The sequence below is a fragment of the Eretmochelys imbricata genome, chromosome 13 (genome assembly GCF_965152235.1).
Source record: "Eretmochelys imbricata isolate rEreImb1 chromosome 13, rEreImb1.hap1, whole genome shotgun sequence".
In the NCBI taxonomy this organism is placed as follows: domain Eukaryota; kingdom Metazoa; phylum Chordata; order Testudines; family Cheloniidae; genus Eretmochelys; species Eretmochelys imbricata.
In genome coordinates this window covers 30,204,455-30,224,830 of record NC_135584.1, presented here as the reverse complement: position 1 = coordinate 30,224,830, position 20,376 = coordinate 30,204,455, and the positions used below count along the sequence as shown (strand labels likewise).

At 54.0% G+C, this 20,376-nt stretch overlaps 1 protein-coding gene across 4 annotated transcripts in view; it reads left to right on the top strand.

The window, feature by feature from the left end:
- CHD6 (chromodomain helicase DNA binding protein 6) overlaps window positions 1–20,376 on the top strand; it is a 182,890-nt gene that overhangs the window by 116,050 nt on the left and 46,464 nt on the right. For all 4 annotated transcript variants that reach the window (XM_077831681.1, XM_077831680.1, XM_077831683.1 and 1 more), the window contains 6 exons: window positions 114–369; window positions 763–973; window positions 5,028–5,223; window positions 5,921–6,085; window positions 7,812–7,991; window positions 9,899–10,009. In XM_077831681.1, the coding sequence (XP_077687807.1) occupies window positions 114–369; window positions 763–973; window positions 5,028–5,223; window positions 5,921–6,085; window positions 7,812–7,991; window positions 9,899–10,009 (1,119 nt within the window). The remainder of the gene's footprint in view (window positions 1–113; window positions 370–762; window positions 974–5,027; window positions 5,224–5,920; window positions 6,086–7,811; window positions 7,992–9,898; window positions 10,010–20,376) is intronic.

The following is a 20,376-nucleotide window of genomic DNA, read 5'->3' as shown; positions in this document are numbered from 1 at the left end:
AGCACAGAGACCTCACGTGCATGGTGGCTGCCCCAAGAGGGCTCTGCACTTGTCTTCACTGCCTGCCATGCACACGGCGGGGGGGACAGTGCGTCTGCGCTTGTCCTGGGCAGGTGAAGAAGTTACAGTCAATCCTGAAGCCCATGATGCTGCGGCGGCTGAAGGATGATGTGGAGAAGAACCTGGCGCCCAAGCAGGAGACCATCATCGAGGTGGAGCTGACCAACATCCAGAAGAAATACTACCGGGCCATCCTAGAGAAGAACTTCTCCTTCCTGTCCAAGGGCGCCAACCAGCACAACATGCCCAACCTCATCAACACCATGATGGAGCTGCGCAAGTGCTGCAACCACCCCTATCTCATCAACGGTGAGCCGTAGGGCATGGGGCACCAGGGGCAGGACACGCCAAGATGCCCAACCTCCTCAGCACCATGAGCTGCACCAGTGCTGCAGCTGCCCTGCCTGATGGTGGTGAGGGGCTCCGCCCAAGGCGGGTGCTTTTCAGCAGCTCCCACCCCGGGGCAATGAGTGAGGTGTAGTCATTACTCTCCGTAGTTCTGGCCACTTACCAGCTTCCTAGACCACCTGGCTCGGGTGTCGGGCCTGGCTCTGGCAGCAGCTGGGGCCTGCTACCCCGTGGTGTGTGACAGTGGAGAGCAGGGCTAGGGCAGCTGTGCCCAGGCAGCAAGGATGGCTGTGCTCGGGCAGCGCAGGTGGGCCACAGCTCTAGCCAGGCCTGATTTCCCCTCCTGCTTTGTAGGGGCGGAGGAGAAAATCCTGGAAGATTTCCGTAAGTCGCACAGCCCAGAGGCGCTGGACTTTCAGCTGCAGGCCATGATCCAGGCGGCTGGCAAGCTGGTGCTGATTGACAAGCTGCTCCCCAAGCTGATCGCCGGTGGGCACAAGGTGCTGATCTTCTCCCAGATGGTGCGCTGCCTGGACATCCTGGAGGACTATCTCATCCAGAGGCGGTCAGTACAGCGCTGCCTGGCACTCCCCAATCCTCCCGCCCTGCTGTGTGTTCCAGTCCTTGGGCACATGCCCTCTCGACCCTCCCTGCCCACACAGAACAGGCTGGGCAAGAAACTTGGGCTGTGCCCTGGTGTGCAGTGCAGGGGAGCGTGGCGACGCCCTGCTCTCGAAGCAGCACCGCCGCCTGGGGGGGCCCAGCTAGCGGCAGCCAGCTCACCGCAGCTTTCCTCCTTCAGCACACGTTGCTCACTTGGTCCTCAGCAGCCTCCTCTTCCTCACTCCATTCTCTACTCGCCCACCCCAGACCCTTGGCCCCTCGCTGCAGCCCAGCCAGCTGGGTCTCCCCCTCTGTGCTAAGCCTCCAGGGCCTTAGCCCGGCCAGGTGTGCAGGGCAGGGGTCACTGGGCTTTGGTGTGTGCCCTGCACCGCTGAGTCAGCACTCAGTCTCGCCCAGCTCCCCCTTGGCTAGGGTGGAGAGCGCCAGGCAAGAGCCACATGGGAGACTGCGGAGGGTGGTGGTAGATCGGGGTGATGCTCGAGTGTCAGGGCCATTCCCAGGTGCTCTTGGGGAGATCCTGGGTGTCCTGGTAGCTGCATAGACCCTTGCTCCTGGCGCCTCTCTCTGCCCATCTCCAGCCCCCAGTCGCAGCTGCCACGGCCATATTCCCTCCAGTTACTTTCACACTGGGCTGTGGCTGGGAGATGAGAAGTGGCCAGAGGAAGTGGCAGGAAAATGGCTTAGATGCTGCTCTGTTATTTACACGGATCAGCCCATCCAGCCTCTCTGCCCTGCTCCTCACCCTCACCTGCCTTGCCCACACCCTTCACCCACTCACACCCTGCCTTGTCCACTGTAAGGAGCTACCGGTCACAGCTGGGCTGGGGTCCACACATCAGGGATGGCAGTCAGTGAGCTAGAGCGGGGTTCAATTAGCAAGATTCAGGGTCAAAGTCAGGCCGGGGTGGGAGATCAGAGATCAGCGGTAGTACCAGGCTGGAGGCAGGAACCAGGGTCAGACAGGCCAGGGTCAGAGGCCGAGACGAGGTTCTGGAGTTGCAGCAGGCCCAAAGTCCGTGTAGTGCCCAGACAACTTCCTGGGGCACCCTCCAGGGTTCAATAGGACACTTGGCCAGTCAGAGGGCTGTCACTCTTGGTCTGCGACGCCTGCTCCCCACACTGCCCCATGGCTGGGGACCTGCATGGCCTCCCAGTGCACTGTGGGAACGTCAGCCATCTCAGGCTCTGCAGACCTGGGCTCTAGTTCCTGGATCCTTACATCAGCGGGGCTTACCCACCCTGTGCCATGCTCTGTCATGCCCACTGCCAGTGAGCTCTGAGGTCAGTTTGCAATGAGTGATGGTCCCAAGCCGGGAGGTAGCCAAGCTGTGTTCAGTGCAGGCTGTGGAGAAAGTCCCCTGCACACCCCTGTGTGCTTCCCCCAGCACAGAGCAGCCTCAGGACCCTGCCCGTGCCTGCTGTACCATAGCCACAAAGGGGGTGATTCTTTCATTCTATTCTTACCCTGCGGGAATATGTCTGCCTCCTGGGGCAGCGTCACACGGCTCTGTGCCATCAGCGTGTGGGGAGTGGGGGTGGGGATGGGAGTGGATCTGGCCCCACCTATCCAATATTCCCAGGGAGCCTCACTACCATCTGCCCCAGTGGTGAGTGTGGAGGCCTGTTCCTACTGTGCAGCATCTTGTCCGGAGAGCCCCCCTCAGTGCTGGCTCGCCCAGAGATCTTAGAGTAACAGCCGTGTTAGTCTGTATTCGCAAAAAGAAAAGGAGTACTTGTGGCACCTTAGAGACTAACCAATTTATTTGAGCATGAGCTTTCGTGAGCTACAGCTCACTTCATCGGATGCATACCGTGGAAACTGCAGCAGACTTTATATATACACAGAGAATATGAAACAATACCTCCTCCCACCCCACTGTCCTGCTGGTAATAGCTTATCTAAAGTGATCATCAGGTTAGGCCATTTCCAGCACAAATCCAGGTTTTCTCACCCTCCACCCCCCCACACAAATTCACTCTCCTGCTGGTGATAGCCCATCAAAAGTGACAACTCTTTACACAATGTGCATGATAATCAAGTTAGGCCATTTCCTGCACAAATCCAGGTTCTCTCACTCCCTCACCCCCCTCCAAAAACCCACCCCCATACACACACAAACTCACTCTCCTGCTGGTAATAGCTCATCCAAACTGACCACTCTCCAAGTTTAAATCCAAGTTAAACTAGAACATGGGGGGGGGGGGGGTAGGAAAAAACAAGAGGAAATAGGCTACCTTGCATAACGACTTAGCCACTCCCAGTCTCTATTTAAGCCTAAATTAATAGTATCCAATTTGCAAATGAATTCCAATTCAGCAGTTTCTCGCTGGAGTCTGGATTTGAAGTATTTTTGTTTTAAGATAGCGACCTTCATGTCTGTGATTGCGTGACCAGAGAGATTGAAGTGTTCTCTGACTGGTTTATGAATGTTATAATTCTTGACATCTGATTTGTGTCCATTTATTCTTTTACGTAGAGACTGTCCAGTTTGACCAATGTACATGGCAGAGGGGCATTGCTGGCACATGATGGCATATATCACATTGGTGGATGTGCAGGTGAACGAGCCTCTGATAGTGTGGCTGATGTTATTAGGCCCTTTGATGGTGTCCCCTGAATAGATATGTGGGCACAATTGGCAACGGGCTTTGTTGCAAGGATAAGTTCCTGGGTTAGTGGTTCTGTTGTGTGGTATGTGGTTGTTGGTGAGTATTTGCTTCAGGTTGCGGGGCTGTCTGTAGGCAAGGACTGGCCTGTCTCCCAAGATTTGTGAGAGTGTTGGGTCATCCTTCAGGATAGGTTGTAGATCCTTAATAATGCGTTGGAGGGGTTTTAGTTGGGGGCTGAAGGTGACGGCTAGTGGCGTTCTGTTATTTTCTTTGTTAGGCCTGTCCTGTAGTAGGTAACTTCTGGGAACTCTTCTGGCTCTATCAATCTGTTTCTTTACTTCTGCAGGTGGGTATTGTAGTTGTAAGAAAGCTTGACAGAGATCTTGTAGGTGTTTGTCTCTGTCTCCACGGTATGCATCCGATGAAGTGAGCTGTAGCTCACGAAAGCTCATGCTCAAATAAATTGGTTAGTCTCTAAGGTGCCACAAGTACTCCTTTTCTTTTTTCCAGAGATCTTAGAGTTTCGTTCCCTGGACACACCCTGGCTTGTCTGTTGGCCCGTCTTGGGAGTGTCCGGGTGAAGACAGGACCCTGTGGGCTAAGGCTCCCCTGTGCCTATCGCTCCTTCCCCAGAGCCCATGGGAGCCTCGTGGCCGAGTGCTGAGCTAACATGCTGTTCAGTGGCCCTGCCGCCACAGAGAGGAGAAGTCTGGTTCCTGGTGGGGAATCAACAGCTGGCGCTGGCTGGCCCCAGGGAGCCCAGGTTGTGCGAGCTGCTTAACTCACAGGATGCGTATCAGGAGGCCACTCCATCATGACCAGCAGAGCAGAGTGTCCTCAGCCCACAATCACCCACTGTGTACTGGGGCCGGAGCTAGCAGGTGCAGGCTGCACTGCCTTCCTGTGTGGGAGCCTCGGTGGGAGGGAACCCTGCAGAACGCTGCCCCCAGGGTCAGGCAGGGGCAAGGCCACAGGGTCTGCTGGCCAGGTCATGGCCCCCTCTGTTGCAGTGTGGGCTCCTGCTGGCCTCCTGTGAATGCAGGCATAGAGTTCTGAGCAGTGCAGGCCCCTACACAGGTTTCTGACGGAGCCGCCCCTGGCCCTGTCTCTGCTCCAGAATGGCAGCGCTTCCTGCCCTCAGGTGTTGCACAGCCCGTAGGCCCCTGTGCCACATGGGGTTGGCTGCCCTTGGCCCCAGGAGCAGGAGAGCCGGGGTCCTTGTGCCTGCATGGAATGAGTGTCCTGGAGCTGCCAGAGCAGCTCTGAGTCTGGTGGCTGGCACCCCGTAGCTCCAGGAGCTGGGTCTGCGGAGATGAGATGCCCTACTCCGCATGGTGCAGGCTGTATGGTGACCTGGCCGTGTCCCCCGTTCCCTGTCTGAACAGATACACCTATGAGCGCATCGATGGGCGGGTGCGCGGGAACCTGCGCCAGGCTGCCATCGATCGCTTCTGCAAACCGGACTCAGACCGCTTCGTCTTCCTCTTGTGCACCAGGGCGGGAGGCCTGGGCATTAACCTCACAGCTGCCGACACCTGCATCATCTTCGATTCAGACTGGAACCCACAGAACGACCTCCAGGTATTGCAGAGCAGGGCCGTGATGGGGTTGGTGGGGCGAGAGGGGTGGGGGGGTTTGCATGAATAATAGTGCTGATTAGAGCAGAGGAGTTGTGTGCCAGCCACTGGAACCATGGGACAAGGCCCCGCCCATCGCTGGGGACAGCCAATGGGACCATGGGACAAGATACCACCCACAGCTAGGGCCAGTTAAAGAAGGCCAGCCCAGGCAGTCAGAGCAGAGTGGTGCTGGAAGTGCCGCACAGTAAGGAGCAGCTGTGCTGGGGGGTGAGGAGCAGGGAGAACCTTCCCTCCCCTCGGGTGTCTGCTCCAGCATGGCCTGGGGTGGGGGGATGCGGAGTTGGTTGCTGAGAGCTTCCTGGCTTCAGCGTGGCCTGCACTGCCGTGAATGGAATCCCCAGATGAGGGCAGCTCAGGTGCAGGGGGCGCTGAGTCCAGAACAGGCCTCTGCATCACATCCACATGGCGCTCACTGCCCCTTGACTGGCCAAGGCGGCTCCTTAGGGGTGGGTCCTTCAGGTCAGCGCTAGGACACCTTGTTGAGGCGGAGGCAGGGCTCTGCCCGTTGTGCTCCGGGCAGGGGTGAGGGCTGGGCTCAGCCCGTTGTGCCCTAGGGCTCCTGTAGTGGTTGCTGCAGGCAGAGCCGTGCCTATGCTGCCCGCATGCTGTATTTGACGCTGTGACCTTTGCTGTCCCAGGCACAGGCGCGCTGCCACCGGATCGGGCAGAGCAAGGCCGTGAAGGTCTATCGCCTCATCACCAGGAACTCCTACGAGCGCGAGATGTTCGACAAGGCCAGCCTCAAGCTGGGCCTGGACAAGGCCGTGCTGCAGGACATCAACCGCAAGGGCAGCACCAACGGGGTAGGCTGCCTGTCTGTCTGCCGTGGGAAGGCTCCTTGCAGTGTTCCCCTGAGTGACTGTCTGTGCGTGCCCCCAGTGCCCTTGGCTGCGCAGAGGGGGGCAGGACTGAGCCTCCGGAGTAGGCCTGTGGCCCATAGCGCAGGACAGATCCCACTCGCTTGCCCGCACAGCACGGGTGAGTGTGTGGAGCCAAGGCTTCATGCAGACCCTGAGGAGGATCCATGTCCCTGACAGAACAGATTTCAGGTACCTCTGCCATGGACATCAGTCCTGTCCTGCAGCATCCAGCCCAGGCCCCCAGCGCTGCCAATGCCCCTCAGGCCTGACCCGCAGCCCCCTGCTATCCCAGCTCTAGAGTTGCTCATCTAGCCATTGGCTTGCCCTGAGCAGAGGCTTCCACCCCACTAGGTTTATTGTGGCTCTGGATGGATGAATGTCCATTAAGGACTGAGTTTTGAGCCTACCCCAGGATCTTGGGGGCGCTGAGATCCCACATTGATGGAGCTGAGTGTACCCAAAGGTGCCTTGTCCCCTGCTATCAAAACTAACCACCATGGATGGGAACTGCCTGCGAGAGAGCAGAGGGCACGTGGTGGTCTTGCTGTGCCCAGGTGGCGCTGCCAGCGAGACGAGGTGATGACAGCTTAGCAGGAAGTGTGAAAGCACAGAGAACCTGGATTTGTGCAGGAAATGGCCTAACTTCATTATCATGCACATTGTGTAAAGAGTTGTCACTTTGGATGGGCTATCACCAGCAGGAGAGTGAATTTGTGTGGGGGGGTGGAGGGTGAGAAAACCTGGATTTGTGCTGGAAATGGCTTTTAGATAAGCTATTACCAGCAGGACAGTGGGGTGGGAGGAGGTATTGTTTCATATTCTCTGTGTATATATAGAGTCTGCTGCAGTTTCCACGGTATGCATCTGATGAAGTGAGCTGTAGCTCACGAAAGCTCATGCTCAAATAAATTCGTTAGTCTCTAAGGTGCCACAAGTACTCCTTTTCTTTCAGCACATTAACAGCTTCCAGTATCAGAGCTGGGCCTGGGTCTTGGGGGCCGGGGCCTGTAGGGCTCTCCCATTTCGGACTCTGAACTTTCCTAGCACTGTGACCAGCAGGGGTGGCCAGTTGCCCCATGGCATCATAAACAAAATAGCTTAAAGACCCGTCACACCCATGTGACAGTCCTGATTCCCAGGGAAGTGTCTGGGGGTGGGGGTAGGAGAAGGGCCAGGTACCAGTGTGGAGAAGGTGAAGTCTTGTACCTTGACTGGATCATTCCTAGCCCAGAGGAAGCTGCAGAGCCCTGCTGGGAGTGTGTGGGCAGGTCCCCTGCCCAGAAGGGCGGCTGCATTAACAGGAGTTCCAGGGGGCAGCCAGGCAGAGGGGCTGTGGTTTACCCAGCCTTTTGCCTCACTTTCCCTCTGTGTATTTGTTTGATCTCACCCAGATCCCTCCCTGTCCACTCTTGGGTCAGGAGCGGGCTGTGTCTGGGGGCATTCAGCTGCAGTCTAGCACAGTCATTGCAGGCTCTCGCAGTTCCATAGGCACCATCTGCAGGGATGGGCGCTGCAGTTCCAGTTAATACCATGGCTCTGGGACTGTTAGATGCCCCTTCCTTCAAGGGCTGGCTCAGGGAGGGAGCCTCCGTCCCCCATGCCTGCACTCCCAGCCTAGCCCCGGCTCTGGGGCGGCTGGCACAGTGCTGACATCCTGTATCTTCTGCAGGTGCAGCAGCTCTCAAAGATGGAGGTCGAAGACTTGCTACGGAAAGGAGCATACGGGGCTTTAATGGACGAGGAGGATGAAGGCTCCAAGTTCTGCGAGGAAGATATTGATCAGATCCTGCAGCGCAGAACCCAAACGATCACTATCCAGTCGGAGGGGAAGGGTTCCACCTTTGCCAAGGTGCCGTGCGCACTGCCTGGGGAGCTGCCTGCCTTCTTTGGCAGGGCAAGGGTGGGGTGCACTGGGCAGATGGGACACAGACTTCGTTTCCCTGGTCTTGGCTTGGCCTGTTGCTTTCTGAGCATCCCTGTGTGTGTCAGTGCAGCCTGGGTCCCACCCTGCTGAGGTCAGGAGCTGAGTCCAGGTGGTACAGAAAGCAGGGCGGCACAGGAGGGCGCCGGGTGTAGGAGGGAATGTCGTGGCCAGCCTTTGGCAGCAAGGGGTGGCTGTGTGAGCAGCTCAGCTTGGCTTCTGTCTAGTTCACCCAGGATGGATGTCTCCTGTGGAGCCTTTCCCAGGCTTTTGGATTTCTCACGGTGTCCGCACAATCCATGCTGTGCGGGGGAGTGTTCTAGTAGTTAGAGTGAGATGGGGGTTCTGTTCTCAGCTCTGGAAGAGATCCTTCCTGCGCCTCAGGAACCTCCAGGAGATGTTGCTCTGTTCTGAGGAGATCCCTTGTACTCTGCAGATTTGCTCACTCGCACATCAGTTTATTTATTTAGCATGTGCATAGTCATCTAGCCATGCGATGGCATCTTCAGTGGCATGACGCAGTTCTTTTAGGCCACTGCTGAACATAATCAGCAGGCATTCCTCAACAATGTGCGTCATTGTCTGCATTGCCCCACAGCTGCACAAAGGGCTGTCATGAAGGCCCCAGCGATACGGTTGGCTGCACAGAGACCTTGCCCGGTCCAGAACCTGTTCAACAGGGACCACTGGAGGTCCCATGGCCCTAGGGAGGGAGCTGGAGTCTGCTCCTTCTAGTGATTGACAGATGCATCCCAGTGGCAGGGCCGGCTGTGTGTTCTTTCCTGCCCTGGCTAAATCTATTGTACTGGATCCCTCAGGGCTGAGCCAGGCCTGCGCCCTCTGTTGTGGGGAGGAAGTGTGAGAAGGAAAGAGCCAAGCTTCTCTCACAGATCCCAGGGGAATTTGCAGGGTTGGCCTTGTCTTGGGGACCTGAGCACATTTATCCAAAGTCTGTCCAGCCCCCACCCCGTGGAATCCCTGCTGCCATGTGCACAAAACGTATGGGTCTGTGCGTCCCATGGAACCCCTGTTGCCATGTGTGCAGCATCCGTGGGTCTGTCTGCCTGATGGAACCCCTGCTGCCATGTGCGCAGAATCCATGGGTCTGCCCACCCCATGGAACCCCTGCTGCCATGTACGCAGCGTCTATAGGTCTGTCTGCCCCATGGAACCCCTGCTGCCATGTGCTCAGCGTCTGTGGATCTGTCCACCCCATGGAACCCCTGCTGCCAGAACAGCAGTGCACTCATGCTTGATAGCCGGGGCTGCAAGCAGTCTGGAGATGCAGGGCCATTATTCTTGCAGTGCTGCCCTCCCTGTGCCTATGGAGCAGAGACACCAGCTCAATATCCATTCTTGGACCCCAGTGGCCTAATTCTGTCTCCTCCCTCCTGCTGCATAGGACCTGACTCTGGGGAGGCGTGGCCCTGAAGCACAGTGGGTAATGGCTGGCTCTGCTGTATGCTCCCGTTGCTGGCCAGGGGGAGTGCAGCGCACCGTACGTCAGTGCCATCAGAGCTCAGCTCTAACCACCTGCTGAGGTGCCTGCTGTAGAGGAGGGAGCCCATGAAAGCTGTACTGCATTGTGCTCCCAAGGCTGGCAATCTGGGCGCTGCTGGACAGGGTGGGGCTGTCCCACCTCTTATACGTTGCCAGGGCTGAATTTCCAGGGGGCTGGAAACAACCCTGGCTCCTGGACCCCCTTAGCAAATGAAGAGGTCGCTGGTAGTGATCCCTTCTCCGTACAGACAGGGTGCAGGTGGGAGCACACAACCACTCTTGCTGTTGCTGAGGATGCATTGCAGACTGTTAACTGGCTCTTCCTTCACCCCCAGGCCAGCTTTGTCGCTTCAGGGAACAGAACTGACATTTCCTTGGATGACCCCAACTTCTGGCAGAAGTGGGCTAAGATAGCAGAGCTGGACACGGATGCAAAGAACGAAAAGGTAGAGCCTAAAAATGGGCAGCCATGCTCATGCATGGACGTGCGCACTCCTCCACATGCACACATGCTCCTCTGGGGGGCCGCACACTCCTCCACGCTCCTCTGGGCGGCCGCATATGCACACGTCTCCATTGCTAACAAACCCAGCTGCAGCCCTCCCCCTCAGGCAGGACAGGTGTGCTGCGCTCCCAGGGCTGGGTTCGGTGCAAGTGCAGAGCCCAAGTGTCCAGTAGCTCACCCAAAGGAAGGATTGCTGGGAGGTGAGTGACTTAATTCTGGCTGCTCTGGGAGGCCTGAGCTGGGCTCCCTCAGGCTGGGCAGTGTGACAGTGTTGAGAGCAGTGGCTGGGGTGTCTGTGCTCTCCTGCGGGAAGACATGGGAAGAGCAGCCCAGTGTAAGACATTGTCCCAGCTGGTTTATTTGGCAGCAATGGAACCAGCAGGCTGCTTTGACCAGCCCCTGGCGCGTGGGGGATAAGGGGGGATGCATGGAGCTGCACTGGTGGCACTTCACACTTCCCCTGCGAAGAGGGGGCTATTTGGGAGCTGTAAGCACCTCCCAGTGTAGCACTTGGTGGGAGGGTTGGCAGCCAGCCCAGCTGCAAGGGGGCCTCAGGAGATGGCCCCAGCTCCCCAGCCCTCCCCACCTTCAGCATATAGTCCCATTGGGCCAATGGCATCTGGCTGGGGGTGTGCATGCGTGTGGTGCTCAGCACTGCCTGCCCCATGCCTGGCTCAGAACAGCTGTCTGCCGTGACGCACGTCAGGAAGCTGCAGTGAGTGTGGGGCCCAACCGGGAGTGACCAAACCCGAACGCTCTCAGTGCTGGAGTGCCTGCCTGAGGCTGAGTGAACAGCACTGATCTCCACGGAGTCACACCTACACCTGTCAGTCACGTGCAATGTGCAGCCACAGGCTGAAAAGCTAACAGAATGTTAGGAACCATTAGGAAAGGGAGAGCTAAGACAGAAAATATCATAATACCTCTATATACATCCGTGGTACGCCCACATCTTGAATACTGCATGCAGTTCTGGTGGCCCCATCTCAGAAAAGATATATTGGAGCTGGAAAAGTTCCAGAGAAGGACAACAGAAATGATTGGGGTCTGGAACGGCTTCCATATGAGGAGAGATTAAAAAGACTGAGACTGTTCAGCTTGGAAAAGAGACGACTAAAGGGGGCTATGAGAGAGGTCTATAAAATCGTGACTGGCATGGAGAAAGTGAATAAGGAATTTTTATTTACCCCTTCACATAACACAGGAAGTAGGGGTCAGCCAATGAAATGAATAGGCAGCAGATTTAACAAACATAAGGAAGTACTTCTTCACAGAGAGCACCATCAACTTGTGGAACTCATTGCCGGGGATGTTGTGAAGGCCAAAACTATAACGGAGTTCAAAAAAGAATGAGATAAGTTCATGGAGGACAGGTCTGTCAATGGCTACTTGCCAAGATGGTCAGGGGTGCAACCCCATGCTCTGAGTGTCCCTAAGCCTCTGCCTGCCAGAAGCTGGGAGTGGACAACAGGGAATGGATCACTTGATAATTGCCCTGTTCTGTTCATTCCCTCTGAAACGTCTGCCACTGGCCGCTGTCGGAAGACAGGATACTATGCTTGATGGACCCTTGGTCTGACCCAGTCTGACAGTTCTTATGGTCATGCCCATCCAAGAAAGCCTTGCCCTGGAGGGAGCACATGGGTCCCCAGCTGCATTTGTCGCTTGGTGCAGTACTTGGGTTCTCCTGGCTCCGCTTCCATGCGGATGATGGACGGTGGCTGGCTGCAGCTCCCAGCGCTCAGGAAGACGTGTGTCTTAGCACAGCCTGGGGCCCTGTCCATCTGTCCTGAGGCCCTTCTCGACCCAGCAACCCTGGAGGTGGATTTGGCCCTTCTAGTTCTGTGGGGAGGAGGGGTGGGTGCCATGTCATAGTGGGGCTGGCCAGGTGGTTTGCACCAGGGATCCTGGCTGTTTTATTCACTTAAGCCTCAGAGTGCTAAGAGGTGCTCACTCCTCCTCAGTGCCTTGCTGAGTGCTGGAACACAGGGCAACCCACACAGGTGGCATCACTGGTGTGCCCTTCCCACCTGCTGTGAGCTCCCATGCCAGCTTCTGCCATGGCCCCATCCCTTCACCGATTCCTGGGCCATGGGCCAGGCAGGGAGCAGTGGGTGGGCAGAGGTTGGGGGTTGCCATAACAAGGATAGGCTGCTCTGTATACAAGACAATACCTGGCCAGCGTTCTCATGGGAGCAGCTCTCTCTGCCTCACTCACCTCGTTAGTACTCAGGGCTCTCGTTGCCCCACCAGTGGGGCTGAGCATTTACCAGGAGTCACCAAAGCTGCTGCCTGGCCCTGATCCCTCTGCGGATAAGGCGCTAACCCCAGGCCATGCAGTGGGAAAGCTGGCTCCAGCAGGGTTTTTTCTATCATTTAGTGTATGCCTTAAACCAGAAATCCAGTCACTTTCACTGGGCTGGGGCAGGGGGTTGAGGTTCAGGAGGGTGTGCAGGCTCTGGGCTGGGGCCGAGGGGTTCGGAGTGTGAGAGAGGGTTCCGGACTGAGCCTGGGGCAGAGGGTTGGGGTGCAGGAGGGGGTGCGGGTGCAGGCTCTGGGAGAAAGTTTGGGTGCAGGAGGGGGCTCCGGGCTGGGGCAGAGTTTTGGGGGGCAGGAGGGGGTATGGGGTACTGGCTCTGGGAGCAGGGTCAGGGCTGGGGCAGGGGGTTCGGGGTGTGGGATGCAGGAGGGGGTATGAGGTGCTGACTCTGGGAGAGGGCTGGGAGTTGTGGTGCTTGCCTCAGCCCCACGCCACTCCCAGAAGGAGCCAGTGCAACCCTGGTGGGGGTGGCATGTGGATCTGTGCCCGCTGCCCCTCTCTGTAGGCACTGTCCCCGCAGCTCCCATTGGCTGCAGTTCCCCGTTCCTGGCCAATGGGAGCTGCAGGGATGGTGCTTGCAGGCAGGAGCAGCACGCAGAGTCCCCTCTTCCCCCCACATCCCTCCAGGGCTGTGGGGGTGTGCTGGCCGCTTCCGGGAGCGTCGTGGTGCTGGGGCAGGCAGGGAGCCTGCCTTAGTGGCAGCCCTGCTGCACCACTGGACTTTCAGCGTCTGGAGATTGCGATCGACTGGAGAGAGCTTTGTGAAAAGGAATGGAAGAACTGGGCTAGTGCAGGGGAACCGGGAAGTGAAACTGACCAGCCTGTTGCTGTTGTCCAAGATAAGAGAAATGCAGACAGTAAATGCACAACCAGGGAATCCTCTCAGCTGTCCTGCGCTTGGGTGGTTCACTGGGATAACTGAGTGTTTGCAGGTGGTTCTGCTGTGGCTGCTGCCGTGCTGCCCACACCTGTAAACTGCCCTTTACCCAGCAGTGATAGTGGGTAAATATGGCAGCTGGAGTACCCTGAGAGGCCAGGATATTTCTAGACGCTTGCTAGTCGGCCTTTTCTCCAGCAGCAGAGCCTCAGGAAGGTTCACAGCATAGCCTTTGGGAACATCTAGCCAGTACTAGCCGCCCCAGCCCCAGCTCCCTGTGGCACCTGCCTGCACTGTCCATGGTAGAAGATGTTTCTAGAAGAGAACATTAAACACAAAGAATGAGGGCTTTGCCTGCTTGGAAGAAAGAGTGAACAGATGGAATCTGGTCCTGCTCTCAGAGCATGTCCTGCTGGGCCTGCATGCTCAGCCAAACAGCTGGGCCTCTCCCCTCCAGCTTTCTTTGGCAAGTGCAAACCTCTGTGCAGCTAGCTTCAGTGCCTCCCGAGGGGTTCTGGCTTCTGAAATTCCAGCTAGGGCAGCAACAGCAGATGGGCTTAGATGGTAGCAAAGGGGAGGCTTAATGGGCAACATTTCACAGCAGCTCCTCAGATTTCACTGTTCTAACAGGAAGAGAGGTGTGTGTGCCTGTGTGTGTGTGCCTGTGTGAGACTGTGTCTGTGTGTCTGACTCTGTGTGCCTGACTGCATGCCTGTGCCTGTGTGTGTCTGCGTGCCTGACTTTGTGTGTGTGTGTGCGTGAGACTCTATGTGCCTGACTCTGACTTTGTGTTACTGGAGAGATGGGATTCAACAGGACCAGCAACCAGTACGGGTATGGTGTGACTCCAGTTGGTGTGGGGTGCTTTTGTGCTGTTGTATCCTACACCTTCTGTCGGCTGTGTCAGGGTTCCTTCCCCACTCTGAACTCTAGGGTACAGATGTGGGGACCTGCATGAAAGACCCCCTAAGCTTATTTTTACCAGCTTAGGTTAAAAACTTTCCCAAGGCACAAACTTCGCCTTGTCTTTGAACAGTATGCTGCCACCACCAAGTGATTTAGACAAAGAACAAGGAAAGGACCACTTGGAGTTCCTATTTCCCCAAAATATCCCCCCAAGCCCTTACACCCCCTTTCCTGGGGAGGCTTGAGAATAAACAAGATGAGCACAGACCAGCCTTGGATTTTTAACACCCAAAAAACCCAATCAGATTTTTAAAAAACAGAACTTTATTAGAAGAACAAAAAAAGATAAGAGAACAAGTCTGTAAGATCAGAATGGAAGATAATCTTACAGGCAGTCAGATTCAAAACATAGAGAATCCCTCTAGGCAAAACCTTAAGTTACAAAAAGACACAAAAACAGGAATAGACATTCCCTCCAGCACAGCGAATTTCACAAGCAAAACAAAGAAAACCTAACGCATGTTCTAGCTAGATTACTTACTAACTTTACAGGAGTTAGAGGCTTGCATCCTTGATCTATTCCTGGCAAAGGTATCACACAGACAGACAAAAGCCTTTCCCCCCCAACTCCAGATTTGAAAGTATCTTGTCCCCTCATTGGTCATTATGAGTCAGGTGCCAGCCAGGTCACCTGAGCTTCTTAACCCTTTACAGGTAACAGGACTTTACCTCTGACCAGGAGGGATTTTATAGCACTGTCTACAGAAAGGTGGTTACCCTTCCCTTTGTATTTATGACAGGCTAATTCTCTTGTCACAGCCCTATCCCTCCACCCCCTCTACAAGTAAATTATGCTGCCCTGGAGCACGGCATTTACCACACCATTTGTGTTGCCTGGGCTTGGTGGGGCAGGAGCCCGCTACCAAGTGTAGGTAGTTTTGTAGCTGTTGGGCCTAATTTTCGCCTGTGGTATCCCAGGGACAATTTTGTGCTTGCAAATGATTGTCATTCCCCACCCCTGCCACACATACACACACTCATTCTTCATGGAGTGTGGGTCCCGACGTGTATTCCACACATGGGTACGCGTGCACGCCATGCACCTGAGACCGGAAATTCTTCCAAGCAGTGCCTATTGGCTTGCTCCCTGGATCTCCTCGTGCTCCCAACTAAGGGTATAACACGTCTCCAGTTCCTTCTTACTGTCACCTGGCCTGAGTCGGAACCCTGTGTCTTCTCCTCCTGCAGCTCTTGTAACACCTGTAAAGACATTTGTAAATTGCTATTTTTCTTAGCTTGCTAGTTAGTTAAAGTTCATAGTAGGTGTGGTTCTTCTTCGAGTGCTTGCTCATATCGATTCCAATTAGGTGTGCGCGCGCTGCGTGCACGGCCGTCAGAGAATTTTTACCCTAGCAACACCCAGTGAGTCGGCTGTGGAGCCCCCTGGAGTGGCACCTTCATGGCGCTGGATATATACCCCAGCCGACCCAGCGCCCCCTCAGTTCCTTCTTACCGCCCTTGACAGTTGTTGGAACTGTGGAGCTTCGCTTTGCTACTCTCCACTCTCCCTAGCGTTCACCCTACAGTTTGTTCGTAGTTTGTTGTAGATTAATAGTTGTAGTTCTAGTTCTAGAATAGTAGTACCGATGGCCCAGCCACTACCAGTGGAGCAGTTTTTGGACTTGGGTGTGTTGGAGGTCCTAGCTGCTCCAATATCTCCCTGGGGACAGTCGAGCCCTGACAGACAGTCTAAGTGTCACGCTCGCTGCTCTTCAGGGTATGACCTCCCCAGGCACCTCTGGTACTGATTTTCTTGAGGACCCCCACAACTGATCGACCCCCTTCTTCTGGCCTTGCTGGGGTCCGTGGATCCGTATTCTAAGCATCTGGGCCCTTCTCAAGAATCGTACTGCTCCTCTCCTGCCTGCCAGCTGGATCTGTCAGTGTACGAGGAGGAAGAAGTTGACCCAGATCTGCAGGTACTGACAGTTCTGATGTGTGTCTCTTCATCATCGCTGGACGAAGCGGTCACTTTTTCCTCTCTGTCTCTGCTGGATTACAATGGGCAGTACCAGGAGCTACTGCAAAGAGTTGCCAGCGACCTCCAGATCCCACTGGAGGAGGCCCAGGATTCTCAACACCAACTTCTGAATATTTTGCAACCTCAGGGACCAAGCAAGATGGCCCTCCTAGTTAATGAAGCCAGCCTAGAACCAGCCAGAGTGGATGGCTCACTCCAGCATCCTGTGCCCCTACTCCGAAGACAGCTAAGAGGAGATATTTCATTCACACTAAGGGAGCTGAATTTTTGTTCTCCCACCTTGCCCCCATCTCACTGGTGGTACAGGTAGCTACAGAAAGAGCTCAGTCACACTATCAAAGGACCACCCCAACAGACAAGTGCTCTAAGAGACTGGACATCCTTGGAAGAAAGGTCTTCTCCTCCGAGGCCTGCAATTTCATGTTGCTAACTACCAAGCTCAGTTAGTGAAATATGATTTCAATAACTATTCCAGGCTTGCGAATTTCATAAATAAGCTTCCCACAGAGGACAGAGCCCAATTTCAGTCCTTCATAAATGGGGGAAAACTAATGGCAAAAACAGCTCTCCAGGCCATAGTGGATGTAGTGGATACAGCTGCCAGAAGTCTGGCCTCTGGCTTAGTCATGAGGAGGAATTCTTGGCTGCAATCATCAGGGTTTCCTGGGGAGGTCCAGAACACAATCTAGGACTTCCCGTTTGATGAATCAAATCTCTTCAGTCAGAGAACAGATGAATCATAGAATCGTAGGACTGGAAGGGACCTCGAGAGATCACCTAATCCAGTCCCCTGCACTTAGGGCAGGACTAAGTATTATGTAGACCATCCCTGACAGGTGTTTGTCTAATTGCATTTATGAAAGGACTCAAGTCCCTGCATTCATTAAAGGACACTCTGTTCCCTGGGAATTTACATTCCAGCCCTCAGAAGGAAACACTAGAGATAGCCTTTTAGGCCAAGGCCATCCCCTCCTCATGCAATTTATTATCATCACCTGGCAGAGGTCAGGTTGGCAACAGAGTTTCTCATAAAACTTCTGGTAGCCCTAGGTGTTTGCAAAAATAGAAAAGGGTCTGTTTTGTTGCCCACAAGGACTATAAACTTTATAGGAGCAACACTGGACTCGGTTTCAGTGAGAACATTTCTCCCCGCAGACAGGTTTCACATAATGAGCAAACTGGTTTCATGCATTACCTGCAAACCAAGAACTACAGTGCACATATGCCTTTCACTCTTAGGCCACATGCCCACACACATTTACATGACACTATTCACCAGGCTTCACTTGCGATACCTACAAGCTTGGATCCACACAATCTGTCCACCAAACAAGGACCATGTCAACTCGAGGGTGACCATTACCACTGGAGTTATTGCCCACCTCGCTTGGTGGTTGAACCCGAAAAAGGTCATGGTGGGTGTTGCCTTCAACCTGCCCACCCGCAAAGCCACCATTGTGATTGACGCGTCCCTCCTGGGGTGCGGCGTTCACCTGAATAACCACACTGCTCAGGAAACCTGGATCCCACGAGAGGCCAGGCTACGTATAAATGTAGGAGAAGTAAGGGTAGTCCATCTTGTGTGCAAGGCTTTCCTTCAGGTAATTCGCTCCTTCCATATACAGGTGATGTCAGACAATATCACCACTATGATACAAACAGGGCAGAACGAGGTCTTGTCCCCTCTGCCTGGAAACTGGCTCTCTCTGTCTCTCTATTGCATGTATGGCATCTGCAAAGCAACATTCTATAGCAGCAGTTGTAGATCCATAAGCCATTTCAAGGCCTCCTCTGTGACATGGATATCATCCAGTTCACCTTTAAATCCAGATTTGGGGCACTGTGTTATGATGTGCTTGATGGTTTGGATGCTCTCACTGCAGTCACCCAAAGGTGAGTCTTTGATTTTCCACTTGTACAACAAGTAGCCACATCTTCCGTGGTTTATTCAGATGCAGTTCAGTGTGGTTCAAAGTATCTGTGGCAGATCAAAACTGGAAGGGCATCTTGTTGTGTCAGTAATAATGTGCTTGTTTGGAATAGTAGATGAGGTCCAGACACTTCACCATTCCCTGCCTAGATCCAGAGGCATGAGATGGTCACGTGTGATCCAAAGTGGTTTTCACAGTTTCAGTCATTGTTGGGGTATGTTATCCATAACCTGCCAGATGGGAAGTTCTGGGTAGTCTGGTGTGTTTAAGTTCTCATGCTGTGGCTATATCTCAAAGGATAGCTGGGGATTCGGTGTTTGTTAATACAGAAAGCTACAGTAAAGGTGTTGATTTTAAAGTTCCCATGATGAATCGCATGGTCTAATTCAGCTGCCTGTCCACAAGTTGGGTATGGCAGCTTTTTGTCCTCATCGGCATACGGTACTCTGCAACTGAGTACACCAGGGTCAAGGCTGATGTTTGTAGCACTGTGGCAGTTGATCCCCAGCTTGTTCCTGATAACTTTTGAAAAATGTTGATGCAAGTCTTTGCTTTGGAGGTTACTTTCTTGAGGTGGTCATGCAAGGTCAGTGTGTGGTCAAGAATGATGCCAAAATATGTTGGCTTTGGGTCTTAATGCACAGTTTCACCACAAAACTCAACAGTATGTTTTGTGCGATTCTCTTGTCAAGGTGGAAAGTAGAGACTACCAATTTGCCCATCTTAGGTCTCAGCTGCCACTTTTCGAAGTACTCCTCTGTGATCTTAAGGTCTGATGTAAGGGTCACTTCAAGTTCTTTAAAGCTATGAGCCTGAGTTGTGAGTGCCATATCATCAGCATACTCAACATTCTGCATTATCATTTCAGGTATATTGCTCACATATGCATAAAAGAGGGTCGGAGCAAGTACAGAGCCTTGTGGTAGCCCATTATTTAAAGTGTGCAGCTTGCTGGGTTTGCCTCTGAGGTATACAAACATCCTGTGGCCACTAAACCTGGTGTTCGGTAGGCTGAGAATCTACACACAGGTTCACTTTGGCCAGTTTCAGTAGCAGACCATCCTTCTGGACTACGTCACGTGCTGCTGACAGATCAGTGAAAGCGTTACCAATTGTGAGTTTTTGTCGGAATTCAGCCTTAATGTCTGTAGTGAAAGCCAGGACCTGGTCACAGCAACTTCTGTGCGGTCGAAAACCAGCTTCCTTCTTGGGTAGGGTACTATACGCCGTGGACCCGATTTGGTTCAGAATCATATGCTTCAGCACCTTGTAGATGGTGCTCAAGAGAGACTGGCCTAGAACTAGAAGGGTGATCCACAGGTTTCCCAGACTTCAGGAGTGCAATGACCTTGGCTTCTTGCTACACGTGGGGAATTTCACTGGTCTCCAAAATGTGGGTGAAAAGTTAATCATCCATTTCCATGCCAATGAACTCAGGTTATATAGGGACTCAGGACAGATACCATCTTTTCCTACTGCTTTTCCCAATTTCGTGGCTGCAATGACTGCATCAATCTCCTTACTTGTGAACAGTCCAGATCACTGAGATGATGGAATGCACATGGACGTCACCTGCTGGAGTTAAACCTGGAAGCCATCAAACTTTGGAACTGGTGCATCTGGAATCACATCATGATGCAGGCCACTTACCTTCCGGGTAGCCACAGCACCAAACTGAGCAGTCACTTCTCGATGGACCACGCATGGGAGAAGCACAATTCAGTCCTAAGCGAGATATTCACGCAGTGGGCACACCACAGTGGGACTGTCGACACTCACAGATTCACCCTTCGAGCCCATGGCAACATGTTCCGTGACCTGCCTGCCTGTCCAGGAAGGTGGCATTTTTAGTAGCTATCATTTCAGCCGGGAGGGTCAGCAAGCTGTGAGCCATCATTGCGGACCCTCCTTATTACAGTTTTTCACAAAGAAAAGGTTTCCCTTCACCTACACCCTAAGTTTCTCCCCACGGTTGTTTCTGAATTCTACATCAACCAAAGTATTTGCTTATCTGTACTTTTCCCAAAACCTCATGCTTCCGCTGAAGACAAGAGGCTTCGCTGCCTCTGTGTCTGATGTGCCTTGGTGTTCTACCTGCAAAGAACGAAACCCATTAGGAAATCACCAAGACTTTTTATTGCCATTGCAGGCAGATTGCGTGGGCAAACCAGAGGATTTCTAAGTGGGTTTCAGGATGCATCCTAAAGTGCTATCGGGAAGCAAAGATCCCTCC